The sequence below is a fragment of the Gymnodraco acuticeps genome, unplaced genomic scaffold, assembly GCF_902827175.1.
Source record: "Gymnodraco acuticeps unplaced genomic scaffold, fGymAcu1.1, whole genome shotgun sequence".
NCBI lineage: Eukaryota > Metazoa > Chordata > Actinopteri > Perciformes > Bathydraconidae > Gymnodraco > Gymnodraco acuticeps.
Window position 1 is genome coordinate 33,260 of NW_022990206.1, and position 11,920 is coordinate 45,179.

General features: G+C 38.6%; 2 protein-coding genes across 2 annotated transcripts; both read left to right on the forward strand.

Moving 5' to 3' along the window:
- Nucleotides 1–701: 701 nt before the first annotated feature.
- Nucleotides 702–4,229, forward strand: b3galt6 (UDP-Gal:betaGal beta 1,3-galactosyltransferase polypeptide 6). The gene is made up of 2 exons (XM_034218316.1): nucleotides 702–1,017; nucleotides 1,515–4,229. The coding sequence occupies exon 2, from the start codon at nucleotides 1,519–1,521 to the stop codon at nucleotides 2,536–2,538; it is 1,020 nt and encodes a 339-aa protein (XP_034074207.1). The 5' UTR covers nucleotides 702–1,017; nucleotides 1,515–1,518; the 3' UTR covers nucleotides 2,539–4,229.
- Nucleotides 4,230–5,146: 917 nt separating this feature from the next.
- tmem167b (transmembrane protein 167B) lies at nucleotides 5,147–10,770 on the forward strand. Its single transcript, XM_034218266.1, has 3 exons — nucleotides 5,147–5,299; nucleotides 5,994–6,125; nucleotides 9,680–10,770. The coding sequence occupies exons 1-3, from the start codon at nucleotides 5,290–5,292 to the stop codon at nucleotides 9,760–9,762; spliced, it is 225 nt and encodes a 74-aa protein (XP_034074157.1). The 5' UTR covers nucleotides 5,147–5,289; the 3' UTR covers nucleotides 9,763–10,770.
- Nucleotides 10,771–11,920: the final 1,150 nt, after the last annotated feature.

Sequence of the window (11,920 nt, forward strand, 5' to 3'; positions counted from 1 at the left end):
TTACCTTACATAGCTGGAAGAAAAACAATTATACACGCTTGTAAATTAATGATTTATGAGTTATTTAAGATCTAGAATCACAGGCCTAACCCATCATACAAGAACACAATGAATTGTATTTGAAAATAACCATACATACATCATTACCATTGTGCATTTAGATATGTTAATTCAAATATATGATGCTTGTTTTGTTGTGAATATATCTTCCGCACAAAGAAGACCAAACATATCAAGCAACTTGGCAGGGTTATTATGATTATCTTAAAAACATGTCAATTTGAATGTGCTTTTATTTTTTAAGCTACCTATATATAGCATCCGGTTTACTTTTGGCTCTAACTTGACGCTGCAGCACTGGAAACACTGCGCATGCTCCAGTAAGCAGCTGTCCTCACACTGCTCACCCTTTATTTTGCTAAATGTTCCCTTTAGACTAATTATTTTCAGATTGTGCATGACATGGTCAATCGTCTTATTTTTTTTAAAATATGTAATTAAAATGTTCATATCGTTCTTGGCAAATATGTAAAAAGATAGTATTAGAGTTAGATCATTTTCTCTTAGGTTATATTTAATTCATTATATTAACAAAACAACAATTATCTAAATAAAACAAGACAAAAATCCCATATGAGAGTTTATTTTGTGTTATTATAATTCCCCTCTGACAGGGGACTTAACTTCCGTTTCCTCTTCGTCACTGCCACACAAATTAAAACAGAGAAAAAAATGAATACATCGATACGTGACTCAACCTGGACTCAACGCAGCCAGCGAAATATTTAAGCTGCTTGTTGTAACCTGTCTCACCGACGGCTCTAAACTCTTTTTAGTTTGCTTTCACCGGGTTAGCCCAATATGAGCAGCCTGTGTGTGTTTGCATTCAATGGAGTGAGCTCGGAAAGTGCGCAGAGGGTCTTATCTCGGTAGCTAACGTTAGCCTTGCAAAAACGACCATCTGTGGGTCGCTGCGGCTCTATCGTTCACGGGACAGGTACTTCTGAAAGAGCTAAGGTAACTAACACTTCCTGTTTAATGTGTTACTGCTTATAACATTACTGTAACATGTGTATGCAGCGTAGAGTTCAACTACTAACGGTAAGCTTGTCAGTCAGACGGATGCAGCTGAGGTTTACGAAATGCAAAAATTGAAACATATACCACATTTTATAACACAGGAATTGAAGGTGCAATGATGTATTTAATGCCTTTTGTTACTATAACATTAGATAACATATATTTTAATAAATGTTTGTTTACATCTGTGGTGTCTGTCTGCACTGCCGTCAAAATGAGCTGAGGCAAATGTTTTAGTGCTGTGTGATAAATAACTGCATATCATTCAGACATATTTGAATTGTGAAACACGTTAAAACACAGTGATTTACCCTTTCAGCCTACTAATACAAGTTGTTGATTGCGCTTGCAAAAACGTTGGGGGTTGTGATTAACTGATATTTTGAATTACATTAACGCTTATTTATTTGTGTGTTTCTCTACCCCTGATTCAGCACCATGAACCTGATACGTCTACTGTGCCGCCACAAGACAGCCTTGGTCATCGGCACTGTGTGCAGCTTTGCAGTAGTGCTGGTCTTCTTGGCCAAATGTACCTCAGAAACCCTCACACAGGGACACCAGGATCCTCCAGGCCTGGCCCCTCGTGCCAATTCTTTACAATCCCGTCCAGAGCATTATGACCCCACTTCCACATCCAAACACTTGTCAGCGTTCCTCGTGGTCCTCATCACGACCGGACCTAAGTACACAGAGCGGAGGAGCATCATCCGCAGCACCTGGCTGGCCAAGCGGGACTCTGACGTTCTGGCCAGGTTTGTGGTGGGAACTCAGGGTCTTCCCAGCGAGGACCTTCAGAACCTTAACACAGAGCAAGGGCGGCACAAAGACTTGCTCCTGCTGCCTGAATTGCGAGATTCTTATGAGAACTTAACACTCAAGCTGCTGCACATGTACTCGTGGCTGGACCAGAATGTGGAGTTCAAGTTTGTTCTCAAAGCAGATGATGACACATTTGCTCGCTTGGACATCCTTAAGGAGGAGCTGAAGGGGAAGGAGCCCAACAGGTTATATTGGGGCTTCTTCTCGGGGAGAGGGCGAGTGAAAACTGCTGGAAAGTGGCGGGAAAGCTTTTGGGAGCTGTGTGACTACTACCTGCCCTACGCACTGGGTGGGGGCTACATCCTGTCGGCGGACCTGGTACGTTTTGTGCACCTTAACGGGGGCTACTTTAAGACGTGGCAGAGTGAGGATGTGTCCCTCGGCGCCTGGCTGGCACCAGTGGATGTTCGGCGGACGCATGACCCACGCTTTGACACAGAGTATAAATCGCGTGGTTGCAACAACAAATACTTGGTGACACATAAGCAGAGCTTGGAGGACATGTTGGAAAAACACCAGACTCTGCAGCGTGACGGCAAGCTCTGCAAGGAGGAAGTCAAACTCCGACTGTCCTATGTGTATGACTGGAGTGTGCCACCCTCACAGTGCTGCCAGAGGAAGGATGGCATTCCTTAATTTTTGTGCTTTTTTTCAAGGTCCTGAAGTTGGCTTCTCATTTGAATATTCAAAAAAGAAAATGAATCATATTTTTCAACCAATTCTCTGTTTAAAGTTATGTAACGGGTTCCAAAAAACATAGTGAATGTCTTATTGTGGATAGAACACACATAGATTTTGAGTACCATTATACCAATTGCAAGAAATGTAAAAGGCAATTTCATTGCTGATTTATAGTGGTAAAATCAATTTGGGTAATGTTTTAAACAGTTTTGAGAGATTTCATGTTCATTAAGAACAGGTTTGACACATTTAAGAGTGTTTTCGAAACTATTCTTTGTAGCAAAAGCAATGACATTTCCAAGTCTCCATGTTGATCTAGATTCTAGTCCATGTTTGATGAAAAAAAGGTTGTACTCATTTGAAAAGTGGCTTGAAACAGTCTCTATTAATCAAGTCTAGAATTTATTTTTGTATCTCCTTCTGATTTAAAATATAATACAGATGGAGAGCAGCTAATACAATCCCACTTTTTGCTGTTTTGTACTGTCTTCGCCAATAGAACATGGTTTATAATAACCGTTAAAGCTTTTAGCATGACGTATACCCCAAGTTTCACAACTTTCAGTAATGTCACAATGGGGAATTGGCTGAAAAATGTAACCCCATAACTCTCAAACAGGAAGCCAACTTCAGCCTTTTGTCCTTTTCTACAAGATTGCTCCTTTTTTTTGGCCTTGTTTTTTGGACCCATGCTTATGTCAGAGCTTTCCTTACCGCCTGTTTTCCACGTTGGTTGCCTATTTCTCTCCTCTGTCTTTGCTTCTCCTGCTGTACTTGTTGTTCAAACTTTTCCAACACTATGAGATATGTTTTAAAGTAATTCCAGTGTAGTAGATAGTACAGGGAAACGCAGACGAGAGAATCTTACCCTGCCATGATGTCTACATGTTCTTGTGTGTTTTATTTATTGTTAATTTATTCTGCAGCCAACACTGGTGCTGACTTCAAAAGCACAGTTGTAGTGGGGGTTGCTGCTTTTGAGCGGAATTCGTATTTATAAAATGTTAGGGGGGGGGGGGGGATCATGTATTCACAGAATTATTTGACAAGAAATGTTCACTTTTTAAATGGAAACTATTGATTACGATCAACGGTATGAGGAGGAGGTTGAGGTGCAAATAATGTGTTTTATTCAGCAGGCATTCATATTCCCTACACTGGAGCCTATGTGATGATCTTTACTTCTACAAGGCAACAGTCACACTTTAAAAAGTTACGATCAGTACATTTACTGTGCAGAGAAATCAAGTTAATGTGAATGTTTGTTAGCAGCGCACCACAGATTCAGATCATAAACATCATGCTTAAGTCCATAAATCATTACTCAATGATAACTTGTTCTTCTTGTCTGATGTTAAGCTCTCTAACCTGAGCCTACCCTGCGATGCCAGTAGCAATGTATTACATGTATACAGCGATTGAATAAAGGGTATGATATATTGGAGTCCCTACAGTTGAGGTATACTGCAAAAAGAGATATGTCCACGCTCTTTTTTTCATGTCGGCTTGTTTGTCTTTGTGAACAATTCATCATTTCTCACAGTTGTCACAAGCAGATTCAGATTCAATACAATCTAAGTTTAAGTGTTTGTTTTTACGTACATGGCCGGCCTCCCTGGATGTTTAATTAAACATTTTAAACTGTCTCTTGTCTTTTCTCTTCTTTTATATTCTTGAAAAGATCTGTCACAGAGAGAAATGTATACACGTTTATAGATTCTTTACAAAGTGAGCATGGCTACCAATAGAACTTGATTACATTTTTTAAATAAATATAACAAAATGAAATAACCTGAAGACACTTTCTTCCAGCCTATTCCCTCCACGAGAGAAACGTTGGTCTCCTTTGAAACAATACATGCAGGGATTAGGAGAATGTAATCCAGGTATTAGGATAATGCAACGTAAAAGTTATTTGAATGCTCCTAAATTAGCCCGGCAACAACACATGAAAGAGAGATGAAGGGATTACGTTTGTGCAGATGATAATGCTAAGAGGATATTCCAAAAATAGCAGTGATGCTTAAAATGCTATATGTGCAGTCTTGAACAAGTGAAACTAAATATGTATGTTGGTCTATATAAAAGTGCAATGAAAAAACATAAATATTCAGTTAATATGAGCAGAAGGCCAAGGTTAGGACATGTTCATAGGCAACACATATGCAAACTGTTGGATATTTATTGAAACTTGAATTGTATAGGTTTGATGCTTAATGTTTTTGTATGGAGCCAATAATAAGGACACAACAAGTGGTGTGGTCACTTTCAGGCAATGCAGATACACTGATCCAGAAGCTTCTTGTCTGTCTGAGACTGAGGTAAATACTATTTTCACACTGAACCATAGGCTACTGTATAAATGAAGATGCATTTTGCCATGATTTGAGCACACACATCAAATGAAATGACTGAAACTAAAGATGAGCGTTTTGTTGTATGTAATAAAGTGAATGATTCAAATATTTCAATGCCAGGTTGTGGCTCAGGGAGCTATAACTCATGAATTTCAATAGATGGCAGTAATACTAGCTCCACAACAACAATCAAAAAACAAGAAGAAGAAGCCACTGTAACCGGAAATGTCAACCGAGTGACTGCGAAGCGAAGTGGACTGCATTATTTCTCCAATTTACATTACATGATGGATTGCTAATTTGAATGAAGAAACAGTCATAATAAACCATCAACGACCAAACTGCCAACATGACAAATGGTAGGTTTACGGTGTGGAACTAGCGAATAAGTTATGCTAGCTACTTCTTGGACGGAATGCTAACTCAGAAGCTAGGTTATCTGTAGACGTGGCCCTGGGCAGCAACACAGTTATTATGTACAGAATATACACATGTTTATGACAATAACAGATCCAATGCGCTGCATTGCAATCCAAGATGAAAAGCTATGGTCCAAATACATCTTATATTGGGAACACTGTATTTTGTGTCAGGCTACAAGTCTTCTTGCCAACTAGCTTTGATTAACGGATGGGTTTGGTTGATCATGATAAGGTCCTGATAGCTGGACCACAACAATAATCGTACATTGCAAGAAAACATGTTACCGTGTTTGAAAAATCCACTTTTTTTTTGTTCTCGTCCACCTCTAATGTGGTTACACGACATTGTTGCTGCATTTGCAAGCAAGCAACTGCTGTAACGGGAAAATCAATATCCATACAGGGTTTATAATGTTACTGTTTTTATTATTTAAAAAAGTTATTTATCATTCAACTATTAAATTAATTTGCGACTATTTCTATAGTCGGTTTAAGATTAACAAACGATCAGATTTAGTTCTGTACTGTGTGAATTAATAATTGAATAGCTAATGCTTTCAGCTAACTGGCAGGTAAGACCATATATATAATTAAATGGATTGATTGATATTACCTTCCCCTTCTTTCATAGTGTACTCCCTCGATGGTATCCTGGTGTTTGGGCTGATGCTCATCTGCACTTGTGCATACCTCAAAAAGGTGCCTCGCATCAACAACTGGCTGCTGTCAGAGAAGAAAGGAGTTTGGGGCGTCTTCTACAAAGGTAGATATATTGAATTCACATTTTCTGATTCAATACATACCTGTGCTTTTTACACAAAATCTCCTTCTCGTAACACCTAACACTTGAGAGGTAATTCTTTAACTTAAAGGTGGGGTAGGTAAGTTTGAGAAACCGGCTCGAGATACACTTTTTGTTATATTCCATGGAATGCTCTTAACATCCCGATAGCAATGAATATCTTAAGTGCTTTGACAAAATATCCATTAAAAAATATCATCTGTGGAAGCCGTAGTACTGTAAAAAAAATCATTTTAGCCGGCCCGGCTAAAATAACTGGATGGCCTACCTGCCTGTCAGCCTTCCATCTGTGCACAAACTTGAGGTGAGGGGGTTGAGGTGACGTGCAACAACATTAACATTAATCTTTCTGTTGGTCGCTTGTTAGCAGACCCTTCACACGATGGCAGAGCGAACAGGTACAGGCAGGGTCCATAGTGATAGCCCTATAGTTTAAATCTACTACCCACAAATAAACATATGGACATGGGTTACTATTTGTTTTTTTAAATGGTAAATGTATTTAGGAACCTATCCATGTGATTTTAAGTGGGGGTGGACCTCAAATCCTCTAGGGGGGTGCGGCGGCAGGTTCCCCCGGTAAGATTTTTTTTTAAATGTTGGAGTTAAATGCATCAATCTGGTGCATTTTGAGGGGAAAATAAAGAGATTAGATATATGGGAACACCTATATGAAGCAGAACTGTATACATTTCAATAATCATAAAATCAGGGCCATAACCAATAACATATCCAATATGAAAAAACACTGACACCCTCAAATGTTTACATAAATGGTGACCAAACCGTTTGAGACCCACTGAGAACTTAGACTAAGTTAACTATCTTAACCGTCCTTTACCTCACCTGAGCTGAGGTTATCCCGAGCTTGAATGACACACAGAGACCAATCAAGGGTTTTGATTTATGATCTGTATGACAGTGGCCATGTCGGCAGGCCACATCATGTAGACAGCCAGTCACCCTGTGTGAGGCAGACCACATCATGTAGACAGCCAGTCACCCTGTGTGAGGCAGGCCACTTAACAGGCCAGGCCATCGGGAAACTCCCCGGTCCTCCCGATGGCCAGTCCGGGGCTGGGTACAGGAGGCGTAGAGCGAGGGATCATTCTCCACAAGTTAATCGATCGCAGATGGCGTCGTGGTCACGGACGAATAAAAAAAAAAAAAAGTATAAAAAAAAAAAAACTAAATGGGTCGCGAAATATACTTGGGCGGCCGTTAATATACCTGGGCGGCCCGCCCAATGTGTGGGAAACCATGCATCTATTTTAAGAGTTTGAATGCACTGTGTAAAGCCCTATCCTCCTGGGACCCGAGGAAAACAAGTGTCTTCCAATTTCCTTTTTTTTGTGATGTCCTACCTATTTAGGGTTAAAAAAACATCTTGCAATTTAGACTTTTTGAATTTAATTTAATTTTTAAATGTTACAGTTAATGCTGTCAAAATTATCGCGTTAACGGCGGTAATTAATTTTTTGAATTAACTGCGTTAAAAATATTTAACGCATTTAACGCATGTGCAGAATGGCCCGCCCAATACATCCCACCAGTGGCAGCCCTGGGGTAGGCTTCAGCCATACCAAGAAATGGCTTAGCCCCACCATGAAAAATTATGTTAAAGTAAGCAAAATAAAGTCCGCCAACTCGCGCCGAGTAAATTGCACAGACAGCAGTTAGTATGATTGATTTCAGTAGCCACTTGTCTGGAAATACCGAAGACCAGAAACGGTTTTTAAAACTTTTGTCATGTAGTGATCGTCTTCTCAATAGAACATATTTGATAATGTCTTCTGGCCAATCAGAATCAAGATAACGGCGTGGTGTTGTTGCAGGAAGTCCTGACGGAGAATACTTTTGCGGTAATGCATCTCTATATAGGCCTACGATACGTGTTGATAGAAATCAACACGTAATGAAATAAGACCCCACAGTTTGATGATTGATAGGTGTGTGGGTTGTCTTTCATTTTGACACACAGAACAATGTTATAATAAACATACTGTATTTTAAATGGATATATCCGCCTTCTTTCATTTATCTTTCCATTCCCACAACAATATACATAAAGAAATGGCATATTTTGGACATAGTTCGAATGGTGATTAATCATGATTAATTAATTTTTAAGCTGTGATTAATCTGATTTAAAAAATGTAATCGTTTGACAGCCCTAGTTACAGTATGTCCACTGTAGAGGACGTCGGGACTATTTTAGTTTGAAAAGACAGCCAAAATTAATAGATAGACTATGTAACATATTATGGTTATAGAGTGATATTAATACATTCACCTTTATTTAAAACATAAATAAGCAATTGATCTGAACATTGCTGTTTATTTGGTCACTAAAAAACTAGTTTGGTTTTTGGTGAATCTTTCCAGATCTTCAAAGACCTGTAGTCAATGTACTGGAAAAGTACCTCATTGACCCCAGTCGGCACGGGCTGTAGGGTCATCTTGACTAGTTTTATGGATGTGGTCTCCATTTGACCTGCTCATAGAAACAAAGCTTGCATTCCAGAGGCAATTCTCATTTGTCATGGCTCCACTTAAAATAAAAACAACAATAAGACATACGTGCTACTCTTGGCCCACAGAGGGCCATGTCTTTCCAGCTCGTCCCTATCTGGCTCTCTATCTGTATCTGTGCGCTCATGGAGCCTCCTGCATCTTTCCCCCCCTTCTTCTTGACCCTCTTCTATCCCAGGTGTGAAAGCCTCACCTCTCTCATCATCTGAGAGCTCAACATCTGAATCTCCCTTAACTATCTGGTACAGAAAATGTCTGCTTCAGTTCCGTCTCCTGCAACAATATTGAGTCATAAAGTCCATGAAGATGGTCCTGACGTCCACTAGAATGGACATTTATAAAAGAGCTGTTATTTGAAAACTTGAATTATTTAATTGCTTTCAGAACTAATTATATAGTTCCTCACATGTTAATAAACAAGAACATATATGATTTTCATGGTAAAAATTACAATTATTCAACAATATTTGACTTCTCCTCCTGCTTCTATAACATTTTGTTTTTGGTATGCCAGCCATTTTGGATGAAAAGAAAGAGGAACTTCCCAGCATGCAATTTTAACCAATGACATGATATCACTGGAAAGACCAGGATGTCCTCTGTACAGTACATCAGGGATTGATAGAGTAGCTCAAAAGAGTAATAGGAGATGCATGTTAACAAAATGTCCGCTACAGTACTACAGATATATATATATGTAGAGGTAAAAGCCCTTTAATCTCAATGTCAGAAAAAATCGTAATCAGAGTTTAATTTTAAATGTATTGTTCTATCGTATGTAGTCAAAACAACAGAGGATGTGTCACTGCCCAAATATTTCCAGACGGCAGTGTAATGTTAAACTCTTGTCTTTGTCTACAACACTCACCTCACTTATGATAACGCCTCATCCAAGAGTTCTACATGTTCTCATGGTAAACTATATTCTACTGGTTCTGTATGTTCAAAGTTTACATGTAATTTTCCTCCATCTCTCTTCCCAGCTGCGATAATCGGGACGCGGCTGCATATTGCTGTGGCTATTTCCTGTTTGACCATGGCCTTCTACATTGTCTTCTTGAAATGATAGAGTCTGAATGGACTGGAAAGGACACAGACGGGTGCAGGCTGCGGATGGACTCAACACTGTGGCCATGTGCTAATCCCTGTTGTGGGACATCTCTTGGATTACATGGCCATGAAACCCCATTGGCCCTGTTGACCCCAAGGGAAAGACTAGCTAGTGCTGCCCCCTTCTGGTGACTGGGTACATAACCGCTTCCTTGATAATGTGTGTGCACTACAGACATGATGGGCATCCGGAATCTACTCCACAGTTATCACAGAGGAGAAAGAGCCAGTTGGGTCCCTTTGTATCATTCATTGTTGGGTAACACTGTTGGTTGTCTCCATCCACACCCCATGAATATTTATATTGAAGGATGCAGAAGATTGAAGGGCAGTGTGTGCATTATATGTTATACCTGTATACAACATAAAATGGGTCTAGCTGTATATACTTGGAAAAATATATGACCAATCGAGATTTGCCAGAGAACTAAACACAATCTATTGTGCTTGCTCCCAGCTGTGCTGTTTTATTTTCTGTATCACCTCTTGTGTCAAGGGTGGAGGGGAACATAAACAAAGCTAATATATAAAGATTTTCTTGGGTACACATTATATTTTAGTTTCTTAATTTCCTTTATTTTAATTTTTTTCAGAACAGTGCTGGCATCTCTTAAGCTTTGTTTTTGGTTTGAAATACACATTTTGCACAGCTGTATGTTATATTTACTTTAACCTATCAATAGATAACATTTTGTCAAATGAAACTAAGATATGTAGGAGTCCAAGTTCTAACACAACTGTAGAGTATCACAGATAGAAGCATAACTTTGAAAGAGGCATATAATAACATTTATGAAATTGGAAAGTTAAATCAGACTTAACAGAAGATCTGAATGGAGATGATGCTTTTTGTACCCTTTTAATTAGATATTTTAATTCTGCCACATTATTTTATATTTTTAAAAGAAGAAGCTGTTTTTGGAGGGGAAGCAATGCAATTTTGAGTAAAACAATAATCTGATCATTTCTGTGTGTGTGTTTTTTTTTTTAGACAAAAGTAATCTCCAGTGACATTCAGGAGTTTGTTCATGATTTATTGATTCAAATCAATTGTGTTTAATGTTTGTTTGTTCCCTAATATATAATATATTATAAAATCCATAATAAATTAAAATGAAGTACAATTCTGAAACAATGTATATTTAATTTAGAGTTACTCATCTTTTTGGCTAATATTTAGTTGAGCCAGCTTTGACAGGAATTACAGACTTGAGTATATTCGTTTTACAGTGAATAGATCTGCATCAGATTTTTACTTTGGATTTTTTCAATTCATCCCACATTATTTGTTCCGTCTCAGGAGATAAACTGTCATGTCACACTAACATCGAGTCACTCCTGGTCACTAATTTAGTTATTATTAAAGCCATTTATTGGCATTGATTTCATGTTCAACAGTCTAATCTCAGGTTGGGCTGTCCCTTATAAATCCAGCACAATAGTACAACATTTTTTTGTCAATAAAGGCAATAAAACGTTCTATCACAGTGGTTTTATTTTCCCACATAATGTACTTTAAAACCAAAGTTTTTTGTTTCTGAAAAACTGAAAGAAGAAGCACATAAGGAACATTATATGCAGTGTCTCCCAACTCACCAAATCAACCCTCTGGCTTTTGCCAATAGTGCAGTTGATCCACACTTTTTTGTCTGAGGACAACCTGCTGTCAGCAGATTTATAATTCCAGTGACTTTAGCGCTTTGGAAAGTGTATTATAACTAAGCTCTGGAAATGTTCAATGTCATTATTTAGAGTTGACATTTTCTTAGATAATTTATTTTATTAAGCACAATACCAGGACCTTAAAACTGAAAGAAACCAGAAAGAAACCAGAAACCAAACTGAAATAAACCAAAATAAATCAGCCATTCATCTATAAGTTTCATCATTTACACACGGCATCTATTGCACGTCTGTCCGTCCTGGGAGAGGGATCCCTCCTCTGTTGCTCTCCCTGAGGTTTCTCTCATTTTTCCCTTTAAACTGTGGGTTTTCTCCGGAAGTTTTTCCTTGTACGATGTGAGGGTCTAAGGACAGAGGGTGTCGTATTGTCATACTGATATTCTGTACAAAGTGTGAAGTCCACTGAGACAAATGTAACATTTGTGATATTG

Excerpts from the sequence above, each read along its gene's own strand:
- b3galt6 (XM_034218316.1), top strand. The coding sequence starts at position 1,519 with ATGAACCTGATACGTCTACTGTGCCGCCACAAGACAGCCTTGGTCATC.
- tmem167b (XM_034218266.1), top strand. Across the intron at positions 6,126-9,679 it reads TTGGGGCGTCTTCTACAAAG|CTGCGATAATCGGGACGCGG; the intron begins GTAGATATATTG and ends CTCTCTTCCCAG.